Source organism: Mauremys mutica, chromosome 8 (assembly GCF_020497125.1).
Source record: "Mauremys mutica isolate MM-2020 ecotype Southern chromosome 8, ASM2049712v1, whole genome shotgun sequence".
NCBI classification, from domain to species: domain Eukaryota; kingdom Metazoa; phylum Chordata; order Testudines; family Geoemydidae; genus Mauremys; species Mauremys mutica.
The window spans coordinates 58,384,566-58,408,605 of record NC_059079.1 but is presented as its reverse complement, the minus strand read 5'-3'; the positions used below and the strand labels follow the sequence as shown (position 1 = coordinate 58,408,605).

General features: G+C 45.8%; 1 protein-coding gene across 7 annotated transcripts in view; it reads left to right on the top strand.

The window, feature by feature from the left end:
* Positions 1-24,040, top strand: part of FAM20B (FAM20B glycosaminoglycan xylosylkinase) — a 57,500-nt gene that overhangs the window by 12,076 nt on the left and 21,384 nt on the right. For 2 of the 7 annotated variants that reach the window (XM_045028423.1, XM_045028424.1), the window contains 4 exons: positions 514-567; positions 16,322-16,848; positions 20,497-20,583; positions 23,807-23,916. In XM_045028423.1, the coding sequence (XP_044884358.1) occupies positions 16,472-16,848; positions 20,497-20,583; positions 23,807-23,916 (574 nt within the window). In that variant the 5' untranslated portion in view covers positions 514-567; positions 16,322-16,471. Of the gene's footprint in view, positions 1-513; positions 568-4,893; positions 4,913-6,408; positions 6,527-6,832; positions 6,852-10,329; positions 10,458-12,050; positions 12,193-16,321; positions 16,849-20,496; positions 20,584-23,806; positions 23,917-24,040 lie in introns of those variants that run through there. The other 5 variants (XM_045028427.1, XM_045028429.1, XM_045028426.1 and 2 more) reach the window with 5 other exon arrangements.

Sequence of the window (24,040 nt, the reverse complement as noted above, 5' to 3'; positions counted from 1 at the left end):
AAATACTGGTACTGAAATGAAAAAGAAACAACAAGCAGATCAGGAAAGGAGAGACCAGCATGAAAAGAACTGTCAGGCCATGCATACTGTAAAGGGAAGCAGAGCAGAAGAAGTGGAAAGGGCACTGTTACTAAATGAAGCAGGTGGAGTGGGAGGCGAGGGCATGTTTCTTAAAAAATAAAATCTATTTTGCAGACATTTTATTTATAACTGTTAGGATGCTTCACAACCTATAGCACAGGTAACATAAAAGAAATGTGACTTTACAAAACATTTTTAAAAGTATACAGTTTTTCTGAAAGGAAAGAATTTTTTTGTAAGAACTACCTTGATTGTTGAGTCTAGTGTGTAAATTTTCTATAAGCAAATTTGTAGCCTATGCTTGAGTAAGGCATTACAGATTTTGAAGGATGTACAGAGTCATTCGATGCGGTCTCCTGTTCTCATGTTGTACAATATTATGAGGCACATAAGTCTGAAACTAATAAAAATAATAGTTTTGCCATTCTGCAGCACCATCCATCAAAGAATGTCAAAGCAGAAAATGGAAGTGGATCAGAACCAGCGGTAAGGGTACTAATCTTATTATATTATTAATAATAATAATGTTTATTATGGCTTCAGTCTCTGCCTCCTCCCTGCAGTTTCTTTCCTAAAGGTTGATATCATCATGGTTGGAGGAAGTGGAATGCCACCTGGGCATAGGCGGCAGGTTTGTATAATTTTTGGTGGGGCCCAAGATGGTGGTGCCCCCCCGCTCCTGCCCTGTAAGCCGATATAAAATGAAGCTACAACGCGTCAGTGCCACAAGATTACAAGGGTCAATTAAAAGTGGAAAGTCAGAAGCAGCACTTGCCTACTTCAATATACAGTATTATATTTTGTTGCACCTGTTGTGATGAAGTGGGAATGTTCTTAATATTTTCTCTGAATACTGTGTGGGTGCCTTAGTTTCCCCTGCAAGATGCCAACTGAAGGTGTTGGGGACAAAGAGATCAGGTGGCCTCCTTGTCCGGAAGAGACTCTGAGGCCAGAGGAGGGAGTGTCAGTTTGGAGCTGGCTGGGGAAATGGGGAGAGACCCAGAACTTGGTTCTGGGCTCCCCACCCCCCAAGATGGACCTGACAGAGGGGTTCTGTTTTCTGTACCAACAAGCTCTGTTTAAACTGTGTTCCCGTCATCTAATAAACCTTCTGTTTTACAGTCCGGCTGAGAGTCACATCTGACTGCGGAGTTGGGGTGCAGGGACCTCTGGTTGCCCCAGGACCCGCCTGGGCAGACTCGCTGTGGAAAGTCCATGATGTGGAAGGGCATGCTGAATGCTCCGAGGTCAGACCCAGGAAGGTGTAAGCTTCTTTCCCTGGAGACAGTATGCTCGGAGAGAGGAAGGTTGGGGGTGGGGGGTGATACCTTATTTTAAATCAACCGGGGTCTCCCAGCTCAAGAGGTGGCTGGGAGCACTCAGGGTCAAATTAAAGGGCTCGGGGCTCCGGTGGCTGGGGGAACCCGGCAGTATCAGCTCTAGGTTTTTTGCTGCCCCAAGCAAAAAAAAAATTGTCTGCCCCCCGTCCCAGCCCTGGGCTCCCCCCTGTACCCTCCTGCTGCCCCAATCCTGGGCTCTCCCCTCACTGACCCACACCTCCTGCTGCCCCAGCGCTGGGCTTCCCCCTTTCCTCCCCACCAGTGCCCCAGCCCTGGTCTCCCCCCCACACACACATCTCCTGTCTCCCCAGTCCTGGGTCACTGGTAACGCTCCCAGGGCAGGTCATTCAGCAGGAATTTTGTATGTGCACAGAACACAGACAGGATTGGTTCCCATATGGTTACAGAGGTGCAGTAAAGTGGAACAATTTTCAGCTTGTGTGATTGGAGGATATCTGGATGCATATTATAAGACTGTCCTCCACAAATGAGGAAAAGTTGAGGTGCCTTTATTATTCCTTTGTTCCACTCTTTCTTTCTATGGGGAATTTGCCAATGCAATATCACTGTCTTCCTTAAACAAACAAAAAGGCAATGGCTGTTGAAAATAGCAATTCCAGTGCTAATAAGCATTTCTTGCTCAATTTTATCCTGCTTTTTCTACAGCAAGTTACAGTGGATCAGTATATTTGATTTGGGAGAAATGAAGTAACAGCTGCCCAAACTGAGCTTGAGCACTCCTGAATTTTGAGGTGTTCAAATCTGGAAGGCAGGTGCTGGGGTGGGGGTGGGGCTGTGGGCTCTGTGGGGGAGCACGGCAGGATGTATGCAGCAGCGTGTCTGGAGCTGCATGGAGCCAGACACGCTGGTCTGAGTGGCACAGTAAGGGGGCTGGGGGTTGGAGAAGGGGTAGGGAGTTCCAAGGGGCAGTCAAGGGACAGGGAGCAGGGGTGGTTGGATGGGACAGAGGTTCAGGGGGGCAGTCGGGACAGTCAGCAGTTGGATAGGCATGGGAGTTCCAGGGGTTTATCAGGGGACAGGTAAGGGGTGGGGTCCTGGGGGAAAGCTGGGGGGGGTCTCAGGAGGGGGCAGTTGGAGACAAGGAGAAGGGAGGCTTAGATAGGGGATGGGGTCCCAAGGGGCAGTTGGAGCAGGGGTCTAGGGAGGGAACAATCGGGGGACAAGGAGCAGCAGCATTTAGATAGGGGGTGGGGTCCTGGGGGGCAGTTAGGGGCAGGAGTCCCAGGAGAGGGGTATCAGGGAATAAGGACCACCAGTGGTGTTAGATAGGGGGTGGCGGTCCTGGGGGGCAGTTGGGGCAGAGGTCTGGGGAGGAGGCAAACAGCGGCTGCATGCCGGGATTGAAACAGCCCTGGGCTGCCGGCAGCCGCGGGGAGCCGTGAACCCTTTAAATCCCAGCCAGGGCTCGGAATCTCTGCGGGCAGCCCAGAGCCCTCTGACTCCCGGCCCGGCTGAGCTTTAAAGGGCGCTGGGCTCCCCGCCGCTGCGGGCAACCCAGAGCCCTCTGACTCCTGGCCGCAGCTGAGATTTAAAGGGCTCCGGGCTTCCTGCGGCTGCGGACAGCCCAGAGCCCTCTGACTCCCGGCTGCGGCTGGGATTTAAAGAACTCTGGGCTCCCCGCGGCTGCGGGCAACCCAGAGCCCTCTGACTCCTGGCCGCAGCTGAGATTTAAAGGGCTCCGGGCTTCCCGCGTCTCCAAATATTGGTGGAGCAGAGCCCCTGACTTTGAATATTCCTGGGGCTTTAGCCCCAGGAGCCCATATAAGTTGGCGCCCATGCACCTGGGTCCTAGTGACCCAAATGGGATGTCTTCTGCACAGTTCTGGGTCTGGAGGGCTCAAGAGGAAGGATCCGTGGTAGATTAACATATTTGGCACCCCTAGGCCCTCAAAAAATTGCCGCCGCTCCCCTCCTCCCCGCCCCAGCTCACCTCTGCTCCCCCGCGGTAAGCCTGGGAGGAGGGGAGAGAAGGGAAATCGTGGTGTGCTCGGGGGATGGCAGTGGTGGAGTGGAGGTGAGCTGGGGCAGGGAGTGGTTCCCTGTCTCCCCCTCCCCCCAAGAGTCACTTCCCGTGCCCGCCGGCCCCAGCTCACCTTTGCTCCGCCTCCTCTGATCGCGCCGCTACTCGCTTCTCCCTCCCTCCCAGCCCTTTCACGCGGCAAGCCTGGGAGGGAGGTGGGAGAAGGGGAGTTGCAGCATGCTCGGGGGATGGCAGCAGTGGAGCGGAGGTGAGCTGGGGTGGGAAGTGGTTCCTGGCCCCCCTGGGTTACTCCCCGGGCCCCAGCTCACCTCTGCTCTGCCTCCTCCAAGCGTGCCGCTACTCGCTTCTCCCTCCCAGCACTTTCGCGCGGCAAGCCTGGGAGGGAGATGGAAGGAGGGAAGCACGGCGCACCTGGGGGAGGAAGCGGGCCGGGGATTTGGGGAAGGGGTGGAGTTGGGGAGGGGTCACGAGCAAATTTACCGCCCTAGGCCTAGGCCTTGTTGGCCTAGGCAATAATACGCCGCTGGGAAGGATGGGACCCATTTAACCCGCTCTGCCCTCGGTTAGCAGAATCTCTTTGACAGCTTTCTATAGTTGATCTATAAGCCTAGTAACAGGTTTGTTTGGTGAGGATAATTCATCTCCATTTTACAGGAGAGGAAACTGAGGTACAGAAAGGGTAAATGATGGTGGAAGAGCAAAGAATAGAATCCAGCTCTCCTGTTTGTCTGTTTAACTGCAGGGCCATGCACTCCCCCTTATAACATAAACATCCTCACCCCACAACTCCACACCTTCACCTACACAATAACATTATTAAGGCTGCAGAGTCAAGCACTCAGATGTTAGGAAACGCCAAAATGAAAGTTGCCTGTGCAACTTTAATTCATTAACCTTGTGCATATGCATTATGATGCAGTTTTTATTATGTGATCACATACTTTTTTTTCTATATGACCCTGGCCTCATTCAGGACACAGGATGGATGGTGCTCACTAAAAGAGCAGCTGTTCAATATTTTGCTTTCTCCTAATTGTTCAATGGGTTGCTCCAGGCCTTATTTACTACACACTATTCAAACTCTGCTCTGAATACAGAATTATTAATTTCTATGGGCTTTTCTTTGGTGCTTATTATTTCTGGCATTTCTTAACTTGAGTGGTTGACTTTGGATCCTTAATGATCTTTGAACATAGATTTTTGTATGTGTAATTTCTTGGGTTTTTAGATAAGCAAACTAAAAAATCCAAATTCCATCATGTGGCATCATATTGACACCTATATGGATCAACAGGATTGGAACCTTTAGATCACCAAACAGACACCTATGACATAAGTTAACAGAGTAACTGATAACAGTAGTAGGTTGTCATCCTCCTCCTCTATGGGGACCAGCACTAGAGGGGGATGAGATGGTTTCACAGCTATTTGCTGACAGCAGAGGAATGATTAGGCTCAAGAACCTTGGGATCCATTCCAGGCTTCGGAGGTGAGTGTGCTCTAGTAGGCACAAACTCTTCTGCCCATTTCCCCCACACCTGTCCCTTCCAACTTTTCCCTGTCCTAGTCTAATCTCTTCCCCACCCCTAGCTCCTCAACCCAATCCCATTCTCCCCACATAGCCAGTGTGTCTCCTTTCCTCTGCCTTCTCATCCCAGTCTCTCTCCTGGCCCAGCAAATCCTAGTCCCACCCCTTCCAACTCTCTGTCCCAATCCTCCCACTTCCTTGTCTCCAGTCTCCCTGGCCAGCCATTCCAAGTTCTCAGAAATAGCTGAGTTGTTCTGGCTGAAATTTTCCAAAAATGAGTCTAAATCAGGCAACTGGCATGGAAGATTTCAGCCTGAACAAGTAAATGTTGTCAAAGTTATAAGCAACTGAAAACTGGGTATTATTATAATGGGAAGCTTCAGACAGCCTTAAAAAGGGTGCTGCTACCACCTCTGTCCGTTATAGTCTTCTTTTTAAAAAGTAAATTAAGCATGTTTTCTAGCAGATTGATCTAGGGTAAAAGGATTTATCTATGCAACAAGCTCTTGTAGGGGTCAGCCAGGTCCAGCATCTGGCTGCCTTCTAGTGCGTGCCATTCCACCCTCTAATGGGAGAAAGCACTTCCACCCTTTCCCAGGTAAAGGAGGGAAAGCCCCAGAGCCTGTATCTATATTTCTCAACCAGCCATGCCCCAGTGGAGGTATGGTTCAGACCTGGAGCAAATTATATATGCATGAAACTTAAAATGTTGTAGGCTATAGTGTCTGAGTGTTAGTGACTCCTTCCATTACTATCATTAGATCCTTTATTTCTAAAGTAAAATAATTCACCTGCAGACATACTGGGAGGGAATTCAGGTTGTGTGGATCGGGGGCTGAGATGAGGGATCGGTAGGTGTGGCTTCTGGTTCACTGCTAGGAAGAAAGTGGGAGACACCAGTGCACCTATGGTCTGGGCCCTTCTGACCTTCGGGCGTGTTTACATGGAGACACGAACATGAACGTGAATTAACTGTGAATTTAAAGTCGCTTAGTTAAACCCCTGGGTGGGGACACTTATGCAGATTTAAAGTGGCCTTAATTTGGTGTAGCTAATCCTCTTTAAAATCACATTTTCTTAATGTGGATTGTTTTTCCTGAGTGACCACTGTAGACAAACCCTAATCTGTAGGGGAGGGGCCAAGATACTTCTTCCTACCCCTCTCCCGCAGCAGGTACTGCCCCCAACCTTGGGCAGCACCTCCCACTGGCTGCTGTTTGCTCCTAGGCCTCAACCAGGGAAGGGTTAATTGGGTGGGGCTTAGACAGAGGGTCTGGCTGGGGCGGAGGGAGTTAAATTGGGCACGCTCCTATTGGCTGTCAGGGAATAGTTGTGGGAGTGGGTGGAGGTCAACGAGCCGGTCCCATTGGCTGGCGTGTTAAAGGAGCTGCCCTATTCGGGAGCCCCTCTGGTCCTTTCGGTGAGGGAGCGGGGAAAAGTGTGGCCCCATTGGTCGGTGGCGGCGAATGAGGCGGCCCTATTGGTTGCGGCGCCGGGCGCCACCATGTTGGAGAGCTCGCGGGGCTGTTGGCACTGGCAGCGCCGGCCGGGGATGGCGCGCGGGCGCCGGCGGGGGTGAGTACGGGGCGCCGGGTGGCGCCTTCCCGGGAGCGGCTCGCTAGGGGCCCCGGGGCCGGAGCGGGGGAGCGGGGTCGGGAGCGTCAGGCCCGCCGCGCTCGACCCCTTCGGCCTGGGGGCCTCGTAGCGCTGCGGCCGCGGCCCTCCGCTGCGGTGGGCAGGGCTGCCTGCGTGGCTCGGCGGGGACGGGCCCCGCGCCTACGGGCAGGGGGCGCCCCTCTCCCGCCCGACACGCCCCTTCCCCGCGCCGCGGTCGCCCCCTCGGGTCCGTTGGGGGAGCAGCAGCGACCCCTCGTTCGGTGCCCGGGCGCCTGTGGGGCAGGTAACGAGCCCCGAGGGGCGTCGGGGTCTTTTCTCTGGGAATCCCCGCTTCGCTGGGGCGGCGTGGGGTCCCGTCTGCAGCCACGCTGGTATGTTGGGCGGTAGGGAGAGTGGCCCCCCCTGAGGGGATCAGTCACCCGCCAGAGTTGGGTCTGCAAGGGTGGAAGTAACTTGCATTGGAAACCTTGATAGGGCTTTACAGTGGCTGCCTATGGTAGGGACGGGTCTTTAGCACAGATGTCCCTGGGTTGGTTGTGAGCCTTTCCCAAGCATAGGATTCAAATAAGATCCTGCTCTTGTGAGAAGTCCCCCGAGAAGCCTCCTCTACTTGATTTTGAAAAGTATTTGAATAATAATTCATGCTTCTGTGATCCCTTTCATCTTCGCATTTCAAAGCACTTTACAGACAACAATTAAAAGCTATACCCACATATCCTAGCAATTAGAAAAATATTAACCCCCTTTTGTAGATGGGGAAACTGAGGCACAGAATGGCTTAATGACTTGTCCATGGTCACACTGCCAGTCAGCGGCAGCCACAAATAAAACCCAGGAGTCCTGACTCAAAGTTATTTGCTCTAACTATTAAACAGTACACTTTAATTGTTGGGACCATCTCAGTGGCTGAAGGGTAGTGGATAAAAATGTTGCCCCCCCTCCCCCAATCTTCAGTAAAAAGGGATTGTTTGAGTGCTGTCTTGCACTCTAGCCATTTCTGACACAGGACTCAAACTCTAATACACTACAGTGAAGGTTAGTGCTTTTATACTGTCATTAGACCTCATAGTCTACCTAGCAGTACCGTAAAACCTGCACAGTGACACCCCTCCAACAACAGGAAAACTGCCTTAAGTGATCGTTTTACTTAAAAGTATCTCTAAGCATTCAGTGCAGCACAGTCTGTATTTGGCTGACTTTTCCAGTCTCATGGGTGATCAGTCAAGATGTTTCGCTGTGTATCTTACAACAAAAGCAAATAATTTTTTGCTGTTTTACCTTACCTCCATTCTATAGGGTCTTTGCAGTTAGATCTAAAATAAACACCTCAAAACAAACAAAAACCGTCTCCACCCTATATAATTGGAAAATTTTGCCTTTTCAGTAAGTTGGTTCCACTTCAAACAGCGATTGTGGTTATGGGAAAGCTTGGAGGTAAAACCTGTGATTCAGCAAATGACATTGTCAAATGATGGGAAAAAAAAGAAACAAGTTTTACCATTGAGCATACAGATTAGATGTGGCAGTCATAAGAAGCATGGATTCAGGCTCCCTTTAAAAAAAAAAAAAAATTAAAGTGAGCCTGGCTCAACATTCAAGACCAGACCATTGGCTGATATAAGTCAGTGAGAAAACACGATTTATTTCCACTTGCAAACCAAAATCCCAGGCACGGCCGGCTCTACTGTTTTTGCCACCCCAAGCAGCGCGCCGAATTGCTGCTGTGGAAGGCAGGGGCAGTCCGTGTGCTGTTAGGGCGGCACCCGCGTTTCCATGGAAGCTGAAGACAGAAGCTGTGTCGCCCAGGACAGCTGAACATAGAAGCTGCCGCTGAATTGCCGCCGCCGCGGAAACGCACGTGCTGCCCTAAAGGCACACGGACTGCTCTCGCCGTCAGCTGCGGCAATTCGTGTGCTGCTTGGGGGCAAAAACACAGGGACTCCCGCTCCTTGCAGATTGCCGCCCCAAGCACCTGCTTGGGATGCTGGCGCCTGGAGCCGGCCCTGGTCCCAGGAGAGCCACATAGGTTTTGTACTGCCGTGCATGTTGTCGGCAAAATTGGCAGCTAAGATCTGATCCCAGAATCTATGCTTCTGGTTCTGTAGAGGTGCTAATTACCTTCAGCTTCTGTTGAGGCCAGCGGAGATAGGGTGGGCTCATCACCTGGCAGGATTAGGCCTATTATTATTTAAGATTGCAGATAGATTTTCAGATCTCAGTTTGAGATTGTAGTGCATCTTTTTATTTGTCAGCTGAATAAACTTGTTCTTAGCATTATTGACACCAAACCTAGAAGGAAATACATGTCATTTTCCATCAGTTTAAGGCCTTTTCTACACTAGTCTCCTTAAATTACCCCTTTGCTTATCACTCCACCGGTAGTAGCAATAGGGGGAGATTCGGTGTCTTTAAAAAAAAAAAAAAAAAAAATGCTGGTGTTTACTGACACTTTATCTTCATGTCAGGTTTCCATGACATAGTGTTAAAATGCTGGTGACCAACCAGTACCTTGTCTTTGCTCGAGCTCTCGCTACTGCTGCCACTGGTGAAGGTGCAATGGAAGCTGTTTCTTAAGGAAAAAATTCTAGGGTAGGCCCAGCCTCAGAGAACTGCCTGCAGGGTGTATGGTGAAGGTTGTTACAGACTAAGGGAGCAGGGAGATGCTGTACCAACCAGTAAACTTGTAGGAAGCCTTAAGCACTATATCATAAGGGTAGTACAGAACAATCACCAGGTAATGAAAGAGAGGTGGTAAGAGTGTCTGCAAATTCTAAGATAATGTCTGGGGGAGTATGTGAATAAAAGAATTCTATGCTGATAAGATCTATGTAGGGAGAGAGAGGGTGAGCTACCAAGGAATCTGCCAGAATGGAATGGGGGGAGGCCAGTAGAAATTGGTCTCTCAAGGCTGAAGTAAATTGCACTGGAAACTTTGTTCAGCAAATTTCCCAATATTTACTATGATGAACCTTACAGTCCTCTTCATAGGATGTTGTTACACAAGAAACTATGAGTATTTAGTAGCATCGTAGTATTTTGGATGGCTGGAAGCATAACTGGGTTTGAAAAAGAACCAGATACGTTCACGGAGGTTAGGTCCATCGATGGCTGTTAGCCAAGGTGGTCAGGGACACAACCCCATGTTCAGGACGACCCTAAACCTCTGACTACCAGAAGCTGGGAGTGGAAGATCGATGGATCACTCCATAATTGCCCTGTTCTGTTCTCTCACCCTGAAGCTCTGGTACTGGCCACTGTCAGAGACAGGATACTGGGCAAGCTGGACCGTGGTCTGACTGAGTATGACAGCTCTTATGTTTTTATGTTCTTCGGAGAGACAAAGGTCCATTTAAGCATGCACTTGAGTACATACAGAAAGTTGTAAGATGTATTTATTCAGACTTATTTCAGGTGACTGAACTATGAAATTCTGGGTCCAGATCTGACTAATGAGGCCTCTCCCTGTTCTGTCTTATTTGAAAATCCTAATGACCAAGTGAAAGTCTTGTAAAGCCTACTTGCATCCGACGAAGTGGGCATTCATCCACGAAAGCTCATGCTCCAAAACGTCTGTTAGTCTATAAGGTGCCACAGGATTCTTTGCTGCTTTTTCTTGTAAATTGTGTCCAGACAACATTGTGACAGGCACCTTATTAGATAATTTTGATTCTGTCCCTGTAATGGCGTTGCCCTCTAAGTACAGTTCTTTTCTAATTTCTCAGGTGCCAGAGTATACACCCTTTTGGTTTTGTGCTGTGCCTGCTGTTTGTTTTTGATTTTGGAAAGTGGTGCTGGGCTGGCTTAGAGGTGGTTGGCTGTTGCAGGACCCCAAGTCTTAAGAATATAAATGGATTCCATTTCCTCAACAAGTAGCAGAGCGCTGACTATGGTGAGTTGCTGCCACTGAGAGTGCCAGTTTGGAGAAGGGAGTGGTTTAGCTGCTGTTTGGCTATAGCATGAGTAACCTTCCAGACTGGCAGGAAAGTACTGAGATATGTTTTAATTTAATAAGTGGGTGGGCATGCTTTAGTTGAGACGTTTGTGTGCATAATTAATGTGCTTTGGTGTTTAAAATACTGTAATGAGGGAATGGGGTTAGGAAGGCTTGGTGTTTGCAAATAACACAGAACTGTCCAGAATCAGAGTTGAAATCTATTAGGAAATATCTGTGGGAACTTAGTGAAAAGCAACAATAGCAATATTAAAAACCTGTCATTGTTTTTATTTTCAAATGCTGATTTGTTTTTTCTCTGACATGAGGATGTGGTAACATGGGTGAAGGGTGATTCTTTTCTTCTCTGGGTGTGTACATGGAGTTTACTTAGGTAATAAACCTCTTGGTCTGTGCCTTTTGTTTAATCAACAAGGTTGCTGGAGATAAGAACACTGCGTGAGAGGACTTTCTTAGGCCTTGTCTACACTAAGGGTTTTGTCGACAGAAGTTATGCCGATGATTAAAACCCAGTATAATTACATTGCTTGTACATGTTCTCATAACGCTCCTTCTCTCAGCAGAGCATGTCCACAGTTGGTGCTCTAGCATCGACAGAGAGAGCAGTGCACTGTGCAACTCACCACCTTCTGCAGCTAGGTGGTGTGGGAAGGCAGAATGGGTTGCAGTGCATCATGGTAGTGGCTCAACGTCTCATGATGCATTTTTCCATCCCATTGTTCCATGGGCTTCCGAGTGCATTTTGTGGCATTTTTCAACGGTCCCTGTTTACTGTGCACGTGCCATCTCTGTCTGAAAGGATGGATCCTGCACTGTTCTCTACTGTCACTGTTATGAACACATTATGGCTGGTCATGCAGTATATCATGAACACCCAATCTGAACATAAATCAGAGGTGCCTAACCTGTTATGAGCCATGGAAAGAAACAACACCAGATTACTTTTGGCATTCACGGAGCAGTTGGATGCGGAGGACTGTCACTTTTGGGTTCGGGAAACAAGCACTATGAAAGCCACCTTCCTGGAACTGTGTGCAGAGCTCACCTCAACACTGCAGCTCAAGGACACCAAAATGAGAGCTGCCCTCTCGGTGGAGAAGCTTGTGGCAATCGCTGTGTGTAAGCTGGCTACTCCAGACTGCTATTGGTCAGTCGCAGATCAGTTTGGAGTATGGAGATCCATCACTGGGGCTGCGTTAATGCAAGCGTGCAGGGCCATTAATCACGTACTACTATGAAGGACTGTGACTCTTGGTAATGTGCATGAAATGGTGGATGGCTTTGCAGCAATGGGATTCCCTAACTGCAGCAAGGCGATAGATGGCTTGCATATCCTAATTTTGGCCTCGGACCATCTTGTGACAGAGTAAATCAATAGAAAGGGGTACTTCTCTATGGTATTGCAGGCACTTGTGGCTCTCCGTGGCTGTCTCACTATCAACACGAGGTGGTCCGGGAAGGTACATGATGCATGCATCTTCAGAAACTCTGGACTTTACAGAAAGCTGCAAGTAGGGACTTTCTTTCCAGACCAGAAGATTCAAATTGGGGATGTTGAAATGACCGTAGTGAACCTGGGAGACGCAGTGTACCTCTTACTTCCGTGGCTCATGAAGCCTTACGTGGGAAACCTGGACAGCAGCAAGGAGCACTTCAACATTAATCTGAGCAGGTGCAGAATGACTGTAGAATATGCCTTTGACAGATTAAAAGCACACTGGGGCTGTCTTTATGGCAGGTTAGACTTAAATGAGGAAAATATTCCCATGGTCATAGCAGCCTGCTGTGTACTCCATAGTATCTGTGAGGCTAAGGGTTAAAAGTTTCCCCTGGGGTGGAGTGTGGAGGGGAATTGCCTGGCAGCTGATTTTGAGCAGCCAGATACTAGGGCTATTAGGAGAGTACAGAGCGGGGCAGTTCGAATCAGGGAGGCTTTTAGGCACCATTTTGACAATGAGATCCAGTAATGTGTCATTACAGCGCTCTGCCATGCTTTGTTAACTTGCTGCCTTTCATTAAAATTTTGATGATTCCTGACTGTGATTTGTTCTCAGCAAATGATCAAATTGCCACTGTGTATTAATTCAAGCAGCAACCACAATGTGTAGGAGACAAAGAATGGTTATCTTTCACAGAATATTTTTTATTAAATATCAATTAACAACATACACAGAAGGCTTGGTGGGAAGGGAGATAACAATGAAGGGCAGTGTAGGTGCCTGTATATATAAGTGGTCTGTTTTTCAGAAGTGTTTAACACCAATAGCTCCCTTTGAAATCAAAGGAATCTGTGGTTGCTCAGCGTTTCTAAGGGCTTGGCTACACTTGAAAGTTGCAGCGCTGGGAGTTACAGCGCTGGTCATCCAGCTGTGTAGGAACAGCGGTGGTGTGTGGCCACACTCACAGCTACCAGCGCTGGTGTGTGGCCACATTTGCAGCATTTGCAGCGCTGTTGGGAGTGATGCATTATGGGCAGCTATCCCAGCGTTCAAGTGGCAGCAACATGCTTTTCAAAAGAGGGGGGTGGGGTGGAGCGTAGTGTGACAGGGAGCGGGCGAGAGAGAGAGAGTGGATTTTTGGAGCCAACACTGTGTGTTACCTTCCTGCCTTGAAAAATCAGAAAATGTTCCCGATCCCTTACCCTTAACTCTTAACTGCAAACAGCCTGCAGCCAATGGACTCCCTCTGCCCCGTTTCTGTCAAGCAAACACTCACTCCCTGACTGCCTCATTATCTCATTTGATTGTTCACAACCAGGTACAGATTGATCACAGCAAACAGGAGCTGTGTTTGTTTTTTAGATAAGCAGCTCCGGGACAATGGAGCTCCTCCGGAGCTCCGAGTTCACAACAAAACAAAGAGAGGCAGCATAACAAAACAAAGAGAGTAATTTAGTTAAAAGCATTCTGGGATATCTGCTAATACCCTGGAGGCCAATAACAGCGCTGGTGTGTGTCCACACTTGACGAGCAGCGCTGGATCACCTGCGCTGCAATTGCTACACCCCAACCAGACCAGGTGTACAGCCAGCGCTGCAGCCAGGGAGTTGCAGCGCTGGATGTGCCTTGCAGGTGTGGACAGTTACTAATTGCAGCGCTGGAAAGCCTCCACCAGCGCTGCAACTTTCAAGTGTAGCCAAGCCCTAAGAATCAGGCCACTTAGGTACCAAGTGTGACAGTCTTTCACTAAGTGCTTTAATCTGTTCAGTATTGGGATAAATAAAGCCTTAATAGGTGTTTCCATTGTAGATAGTAGTGGTTCTGAAGTGGGCTATATGATCCAGTGTTAACTCTCATAAATCTCTGAGATATTTAAAAAAAGGAAACAAAAGAAAGCAAGTTCCTATACTAGTTACATTTAAAATAACAAAGTGAAATAAATAAAGTGAATGAATGAATAAATAAATAGAGTAAAGATATAGTGAGTTGAAGATAAAATTCTGTTCATATTAATCTGCTTGGTCTTTTTCTTACACTCAAGATGAGTGTTTAATGTCTTAGGGGGCGTGTTTTGACTGCAATGTTAGACTGAGCTCCTAACCCAACTCCCATCCACATCCACAAATCTCTAGCTCAAGTTAAGTGGTGCTTTAAGTTTGAGCTAGTTAACCATAAATGGAAGGATGATTGGAGCTCAAATGCTGCTAAAACTCTAGGAAGTAATGCAGTGGTGATACAACACTGATTATAACTCATCAGCTGCTAATCTATTTCTGTATAGTTTTAGTGGTGTTTTGCAGTGTGGTCACTCAAACTAGCTTGAGTGGAGTAACCCAAGAGTACTAATTTGAGCTAACCGTTGCAGTGAAGATAAGCACTTGCACTTATCCTACACTTGCAGGAGTATGGCCTTTTTGGTCAGGTGAAGGTTTGCCATCAGTACTGCTGATTCCCGTTGCCAACCTGCATACCACAGACATTCTGTTCAGAGAAATTCTGCCCTGTCTAGATAGAACTGAAGGATGAATTTTAGTTTATGTGAATTTCCTGGCTCATTTCCGATCAATACCAGGAGAGGTTCTTTTTATAATTGGCAGATCAGATAAGTATTACATAGATAAGGTGTCTGTAGTGCTAGATTGAAACAGCTCGGGCATTTGGCCTCCTTTTTAATTCTTCCTTTTCCCTTCATGGAATTTGGTGTGTTGAGTGACTAATCACATTAAATAACTTATTCACATGTCAACTGCATGCAAGTTGCCTTTACAATGACATTGTTTACATACTAATATCTGAAAACTGGAGTTATCAATAGTGTTTGAGAAGCAAGATGTGTGACTGGAAATGAGCAATCTGATCTGAACTGTCACCTCACGAATGAGACAAAATGAAAATGATGGGGCTAAAGTTATTATCTGTTATGCTGCACATTTAAAACTGTTAGCTAGCTGAACAAGGAGTCATTTTCAAAATATGGAGATCTGTTGATTGGGTGTGGAACTGCTTGTCCCTAGCTGTAACTTGTAATTTGGTTTAAAAGTGTGTCAGCAGGCTGTCCCCCATCTTATTGTTTTAGTCTAACATTAAGATTTTATGCAGGAGTGCTCCTACTGTGCCTCCCTGAGGACAGCAGTGGTGACTTGCTAGGAGCCCAAGGATATCTATCTCATTAAAACAAAGTAGATTTGCAGCTACACTTATGTCTTCAGCGCAGGGTGTATGGCCTGCAGACACATACTGATTCTTTCATGCGGTGTAGTCCATCTTAATCTGAAAACGCGGGCCGCAACTTGCATGCTGAAGATGGGGATGGCTGTGATCTGTATTTGGCCAGTGGGATGCACTTTGGCTGTCCTTGTGTTGTAGATGGTAAAACTGATGGTAAAATAACTAAGCAAGTGCACTTGTATTACTTGTTTCTTGAATAAGTAACTTCTGCCTCATCCATTTATTGCTCATCCCAGTGAGCATCTACAGCGCAAGGTGCAGTTTGTGGCCATTTTGAAAAAAATTGTTTATGTTCCTATGTGCAGTCTCTACCAGCTCCATGAGTGTCCTACAGTGGTGGTGATGTAGTGTCAGTTTTCATCTGCGTTCTGGTTATGTTTAATAATGTTTGACTATTCTTTTCTTGACTTAATTTAACTAGATTTGATTAACTGCTCATCAGATGGGCCTTAATTGATAACGATTTTTCAGCCAAAACTTATTGAAGAGGGAGATGTCTTGCATCTGTCTTAAATACAAAGACATAGATATGTCACAGCATAGTTGCTCGGGCTGAGGTTTCAGAACAGGGTGATTTTTTTTTTTTATTTTTATTTCCTTTGTGTCTGTGAGGCTGTTAATTGTCTATTGATTATCTCTCCTCTATTTGTTTGCTCTGGAGATGTTTTTGGCTATCACTTTTGCAAACTGCTGTGAAGGATGGATTTAGTACACCAGAATTTAGTACACACTTTTGATTTTCTTGGGGTAGTGCAGAGAACTTAAATAATAATTCTTTCCAAATGTTTTCCCTACTGTAGTTACAATAATTTCAGTTGTTACTTGTAAGTGCAATAATAGAAAACGTTTCCTATATTTGGCAGCCTTTTATGTATATAGTTCGTTTAACTGTATCAGTCCATTCCCCTTGTTTGTGTGGAGTGTTCACACCGCAACAGGGGAGGGTATTTACAAAAGAGGAAAGTGGGATTGTGAAAACACAAAAATTGGCAGGAAAGTTTGGGGCTGGGGTGCAAGTGCAGCACTCTTTAACATGCTTAGCAAAAATGACTAGATTTTGAGTTGATGGTACCGGAGGATCGGTACCTGTGAAACTTACATTTTTTCTTTTTTTTTTGTGTGGTTAATTTGTAGAGGTACTAGAAGATACTTCAGTGATGATAGACCCACAAGAGTGAAAATGATGAATGAAATGCATTAACATTCCCCTCCTGACCCTGATCTCTAATAGACTTCCTGTAGCCCTTGGAAGAGAGGGTCAGGAGAGAAGGGTTGAAGGTCACCATGAAGCTAAAGCAGCGAGTGGTACTGCTGGCCATCCTCCTTGTCATCTTCATTTTCACAAAAGTTTTCCTCATTGACAACTTGGACACTTCAGCTGCCAACCGGGAGGACCAGCGGGCCTTTCACCGCATGATGGCAAGCTTGCGTGTGGAGCTAGACCCCCGACTTGATCATACGCTGCAGTCCCCCTGGGAGATTGCCGCCCAGTGGGTGGTACCACGGGAAGTGTATCCCGAGGAGACACCGGAGCTAGGGGCTGTTATGCATGCCATGGCTACCAAGAAAATTATAAAAGCTGATGTGGGCTACAAAGGGACCCAGCTGAAAGCTTTGCTGATACTTGAAGGGGGACAGAAAGTGGTCTTCAAACCTAAGAGGTAAATATACCCATCAGTGACTGGATAAAACACTCTGTGTGGGTTTTTCCTCCCTGTTGATTCATTAATTTATAAACGGATATATGTCCATATTGCATATGATGCAGTCTAGTATTCAGAAGGTAGAATGGAGCCATGCTGATCCTTTGGTAATATTCAGCTTGTCTGCCAGCTGAACCTGAGATGTTCAGCATTGACCTCCAAATCCAACCTCTCTATAGTTCAGAGACATAATCAGCAAGGTTGGTCAAACCTTGCAGTGCTGAACACTGGCTTCTGAGCAGTGTTGCTGGCCAGATGTCAGGTACCTGAAGAGGAGTCATGTAGCATTCTGCAGTGAGAGGCTAGTTGTCATTATCTGGGTGCCTTATGGCAGTGAGAGTCATGGGGTGTCAAGAAATGGAAATTGATGATCATCTTCAAACTAGGCCTAGAAGGTTGTGGTGCTACCAGTGGAATGTAATATTTCATGTTCTTCCTTGTATTTGTCAATATAGAAATTGCATTTCTGCCTTGATTGAACATTTTCTCATTCCACCATAAAGCTTATTATTTGACTTGTGTATGCCTGTAATGCTTTCTAAACTAACTTTCCTTGAGGAAAAGGTGGACTGCTGGAATTTTCAGTACCATTTCTCTAATGGCGACTTGCACACCTGGTTTGGAGTTACATCAATGGACTGTACTGTGTTGAAACACTATGAACTTTTTGCACTGAAGTGGTGGTGATACAGCTTGCACAGGATACTGCATGCATATTGTAATTACCATGTCTTGTTACTGTATTTCTGTAGTGCTTTTTATATAACTGAATGCCATAAAGAAGTACACAAAGCCTTAAGTTACATTCCAGTAATGGAATGTCGGTGTGCAAGCAGGCAAAATGTACACATCAAGGACATGTACAACCAAGAATGTTTTTAAAGGAATGCCAGACAATTTGTGGTGGTATGCAGTGCATGTGAGAAAAGAGGGGATGCAGGGGGGAATTTTTGGCAAGGATGTAGGAGTTTATCCCTACCTCTTTTTCATAGGATTCTGGAAGTTTTTAAGCAATTGCCCACACTCAGCTCCAGAGCAGGTAGTCAGGTTCCCTATTTACCATCTTTCTGATTGAATCCGGTAGGTCTGGAGAATTAGCAGACTGAGTGGCCAGTCAAAAAAGTAGAGCCCTGTGCGGATACGAAATCTATATCTGTGGATATAAATTGGTATCCACAGAGCTGCAGGGCTCTACTGGGAACTGCAGTCGTGAAAGCAGCAGTCTGGTAGGCTGTTGTTCCCAGGAGAAGCTGGGGTGGGTACCATGCTCACCAGCAGCTGTGGGCAGGGCTGGGGGCGATACAACCATGCTGGAGGAGCTGCTGGCATGGGGCGCTGGCTCCTGGGAATGTTATGAACCATTAAGAAAGGGATAGATGATAAGACTGAAAATATCTTAATGCCACTATATAAATCCATGGTATGCCCCATCTTGAATACTGCATGCAATTCTGGTCACCCCATCTGAAAAGATATATGAATATTGGTAAAGGTACAAAGAAGGGCTACAAAAATAATTAGGAGTATGGAACAGCTTCCATATGATTAAAAAGACTGAGACTGTTCAGCTTGGAAAAGAAAGCTAAGAGGAGATATGACAGAAGTCTATAAAATCATGAATGGTATGGAGAAAATGAATAAGGAAGTGTTTATCCCTTCACGTAACACAAGAACCAGGGGTCACTCAATGAAATTAATAGGCAGCAGGTTCAGGACAAACATAAGGAAGTACTACTTCATACAAGGTACAGTCAACCTGTGGAACTTGTTGCCGGGGATGTTGTGAAGGCCACAACTGTAACTTGGTTAAAAAAAGAATTAATAAATTCATGGAGGTTTGGTCCATCAATGGCTACTAGCCAAGATGATCAGGGACACAACCCTGGGTGTCCTAAGCCTCTAACTGCCAGAAGCTGGGACTGTATGAGAGGGGATGGATCACTCGATAATTGCCCTGTTCTGTTCTTTCCCTCTGAAGCATCTGGCATTGGCCACAGTCGGGAGACAGGGTACTGGGCTCGATAGACCATTGGTCTGAAGTAGTATGGCCATTTTTATGTTCTAAAGCAATGATTTGACTGGACCTCTCCTCCGGGTCATAAGTAAGGCTCTGTGTTTGTCACGGATTCCATGACTTCCTGCAACTTTGACGACTTCTGCAACGGCCAGTGTGGCTGACCCCAGGGCCACCTGAGCAGCTGGCCCCATTGACTGCTGTAGTGGCTCTGCAGCCAGCCACACCAGCCACTGCTGGAGTGGCCTCGGGACCAGCTGCTACTCTGACGGCCCCTGGCAGCTTGCTCTGGAGACCACCTGAGCAGCAGTCCCTGGGGCAGTGGGAGCAGCTGCAGCTTGGCAGTGGTCCTGGGGTGGCTGGAGCAGCGGCTGGCCCCAGGGCTCCCCCCACAGTGGTGGCTGGAGCAGCTGCTGGCCCCCTGGGACTCCCCCCACAGCCGCTGGTGCTGCGGGCTCCCCCTCTGGGAGCGTTCTTCCTGCCCCCCCCCCCCTTTCAGGTATTTATGGTATACATAATGGACAGGTCATGGGCTGTGATTTTTTTGTTTCTTGCCCGTGACCCGTCCATGACTTCTACTAAAAATACCCATGATTAAATCTTTAGCCTTAATCATAAGCTATCCTCTCAACCAAAAGATAGGTCAGGATTAAAGCACACTAGCAGATATTGTGGCAGACATGCACTGCTGCTGTACCTGTTCTGGGTAGTCCCTAGGGCTATTAATTGTCTAACTTGCACTAACTAGCTGCAGATTTTAAGGATTATTAGATCATCTAGTATATCTCATGCCATAAAATTTCACTCTGTTACCCTCATATTGATCTCAGTAACTTGTGTTTGACTAAAGCATATTTTACAGAAAGGCATCCAGTCTTGATTTGAAGACATCAGGAGATGTAGAATCCACCATTCTCCTTGGTAGTTTGTTACATTGGTTAGTCATCTTCAAATTAGAAGGCACTTTTTTTATTTTTTTTTATTTTAAGTGAATTTGTCTGGCTTCAGCTTCCAGCCATTGAGTCTTGTTATGTCTCTTTCTGTTAGATTAAAGAGCCTGTTAACTCCTGGTATTTTTGCCCTAGGAAGATACTTATTCACTGTAATCAAGTTACCTCTCAGTCTGTTATTGACCCTGTTTATACATGCAAGGATTGCACTAGCACTTTTGGTCACATCATCACACTAGGAGCTGACATTGAGTTTTGTCCACTATGATTACTAAATCCTTTTCGGAGTCACTGCTTTCTAGGATAGAGTCCCCAATTCTATAGATATGACTTGTATTCTTTGCTCTGAGGTGTATGACCTTGCGTTTTGGTTGTATTAAAACTCATTTTGTTTGACTGATCCTAGCTTGCCAGGTGACTGAGATCAATTCGTGAGTACCCTGTTCTCACTATGTACCTCTCTGCTAATTTTTACACTCTTTAATTTCACTAACCTTATTCCTCCTCTCCCACAAGAAATCATTTTGGAGGTGACCCAGAGCCAATTCCACTTCAATGATTCTTGCTTGTGTGACTCTTAACTTTACTGAGGAGAATCCCCCATAAATCATTTTGTTTTTCCATCATTCATTACATTTACAGATATGCCAGAGACTATGTAGTAGAAGGAGAGCCATATGCTGGATATGACAGACACAATGCAGAGGTGGCAGCCTTTCACTTGGACAGGTATGGAACTCTATTGGGTTAACTGTTTAATTATTCTCTTGTTTTTATTTTGTTTTGTTTTTATTTTGCACTAGTTCACTTCAGAGAGGGTGCCTGAGACATCAATCTCCAACCTGCTCATTGAGTAGAACAAAAAATGTTGTTAAAACATCATGACATGATAGAGTCCAATAAGCAGGGTTTCTGCGAAAGGAAATAATATCACCCTAACTTATTAGAATGCTTTGCACATGTCAACAAAGTAATGGATAAAAAAAGAACAAGATGGGCACAGTTTACGTAGACTTTCAAAGAGTTTTAATTAGGTTCCTCACGAGAGACTTCTAAAGAAATTAAGTAGTCAGGGGGTGAGAGGTAAAGTATTATCATGGATCAAAAACTGACCAAGAGACAGTGAGAATAAATAGTCAATTTTCATCCTGGCAAAAAGTGAAGAATGAGGGCGCCTTAAAATTCTGTACTAGGTCTTGTGTTTAGTATTTGTCAGTGATCTGGGAAGGGGGGTGAGCAGTGAGAGAGCAATTTTTTTTCCAGATGATATAGTGTTATTTAGGTTAGTCAAGTCCACAGAGGACTGTGAAGCACATCAGAGGGACCTAACCAAGGTTGGTGAATGGGCAACATGATGACAAATGAAGCATATTGATGGTAAATGCAGAGTAATTCACACTGGAGGGAAAAAATCAACTACTCATATTCCTTAGAAGGGTCTAAATTAATGATCAATTTGGGAAAGGGGTCTGGGAATCATTGTGGACAGCTCAATGTGAAGACCTCAGCTCAATGTGCAGCTGCTGTTAAAAAAACAAATAAGATGTTAGGATACGTAAGGAGTGGAAAATACTATGGAATATATTATAATTCCATTATATGAATCAATGGTGCAGCTTCATCTAGAATACTGCTTGCGGTATTAGTCACTCCATTTCAAAAAGGCTATTACATAAGAGGAGGGGTTTTAGAAAAGGGTATAGAAAATAATTGGGGGAATGAAAAAAACCTCTCATGAAGAAAAAGTGAAAATGTTGGAATCTCTTACTTTAGAAAGGAGGTGATGAATAAGAGGGGACATGATAAAAGTATACAAAATAATGAATGATCTAGAGAAGGTTGATTGGAACGTTCTGTTCTCTTGTCTCATAACACAAGAACAAAGGGAGATGAAATGAAATTGGAAGAGGGCAAATTCAAAACTGATAAAAGGAAATATATTTTCACAAACATGCAATTCAGCTGTGGAATTTATTGCCAGAGGATATCATTGAGGTCAAAAACTGAGCAAGATTCAGAAAGGGATTTGGTCACATAGTTAATACTACAGTAGCTTTTTAGAAGAGATATTAAGCCGATTGTGAACTGTTAGGAACTGGGTGGTTTCTTGCACCTTTCTCTGACTTGTCTGGTGCTGGACTCTGTTAGAGACAGGATACTGGACATTGGACCATAGGTCTGATCTAGCATGACAGTTGCTGTGCTCCAATTCCTGTGTTGAATTGTTGCTCTGAACTTTATGCCAGTTTTCTTTCATATTCCACAATCAGGGAGACAAAGTAGGGTCTATTTTCCTGCATAGGGCACGGTGTGTCCTTTCTCAGCCACACTTTTTTCCTACAATAGAATTATATTGGACTAAATAGAGTAAAGTTTCTATTTCTATAAGGGATACTGCCCCAGCGCCATTGGGTTCTTGTTTCTCTAGAGCTGTCCAGTGAGAGATTAGATTTTCCAACTTTTTCTTGTAATTTACAACCTCCTCAGAACTTGTGTGGCAGCTACCTCCTTTCAGTTAAGAAGGTCTGATGGGAGTTCTTTCAGAGCTGAAAATTGTTGTTCCTAGATCTGTGGGAGGGGTCTCTGGAGTATGAGTTTGACACCTGAGGTGGATCTGGACCACTTGTACTATTTTTTTTCTGGCATATACAACAGCTTCAAATTGCGCAAATTGCAAGCTTTATTTTTTTTTTGTTTTATGTATGTTTCTTGTGGTTATGTTGCAAAGATGACCTCTTGAATATGATTCCATGTAGTGCTGTCTTATACCTAAGCAATGGTTCTGGTGAGGTGTGAACTGACATCTTTCCCATTCATCACAATAGGGTGCCAATATTTAACTCTGATGCTGACACTTCAAAGGATACTTATTTTAAATAGTCTTAATTCTGTGCCCCTTCGCATATGGCTATCACATTTGCTCATACAAATTGGATAATTGCACACATCCAAATCTGTTGGACTCTTTTACTATCCTGTATATCTCAGGTGTGATTTGTTAAGACAAACATTCTTCTTTGCCTATTTTGAATAACACTTTGCACTTCTTTTGGGCTTTCTGTCCGACGATCTAAAAGCAGTTTACAAATGTTAAAGAACTAACTTTCATAGTACCTCTGTGAGATAAGTATTTCCATTTTACAGAGGGGACAACTGAGGCATAAAGATTTAGGGTGAGTCTTTCAGACGTGCCTAAGTGAGTTAAGAGTGCAAATTGTATTGATACTTGTGCTCCAAACTCACTTAGGCACTTTTGAAAATCCCACCCTAAACACCCAAGTTGCCTGTGGTCACACAGTAAGTCTAACAGAGACAGGAACAGAACTCACTGAGAGACTTGTGCTTACCTGCTAAACTATCTTTCCCCCCCTTTCTCGTGTTTCTAAATGTCCTTGTGTTTTCCAAAGACACCCAGTTCTCTCAAACCAGCTTGTCTGCTCTCAAGTTTAACTGAATTGGAGTTTAAAGTACAACAGAGTTTATCAGGTGGTTTCTGGGAATTAGTATAAACTATCTTTCCATGTGGCCAGCCCAAGGCCCTGTGGTGTTTGCTTTGAGCTCCTACATGAGAGACAATATATTTTGTGATATGAGGTCTCATTTCCTGGGCTGAGTTCTCTGAAGACACTGTATTTGGCCCTTGAAGAAAAGGCGCATCTCATGCTGCTCTGCAGTGACCACTCAGACCAATATAGGAGCATTGCTGATGGGCTGTAAAGGGAGTCTCATACATCCAGCCCTCCTTAGCTAAAGGAAAGTCTTGAAAGAAGATAGAAGGTACAAATGGTGAAGGGTTAATTTCCAATGGGGTTCCAAGCTTAGCACCTGCTATAAGGCAACCATCTTTGAATTTGCTCAGTGGCTTGGAGATTTGATGTGGTTTTTAGATTTGAAACTGCTATCCTTGTTAAAATGCTCATACTTTGTCACCCCTCTTTCCCCCCCGAAACAGAATTCTGGGTTTCCGGCGAGCTCCACTGGTTATTGGCAGGTTTGTGAATCTGCGTACAGAGATCAAACCCGTTGCAACAGAGCAGCTGCTGAGTACCTTCCTGATGCTGGGTAAGTGGGTTCTAGGTATTGTGCAGCCCACTGAAAATAAGCATGTTTATTTAAAAAAAAAAAGCAGTGGGAAACTGACATAACTATAGAACAGTTAACTACTACATAGGAACCTGATAAGCTG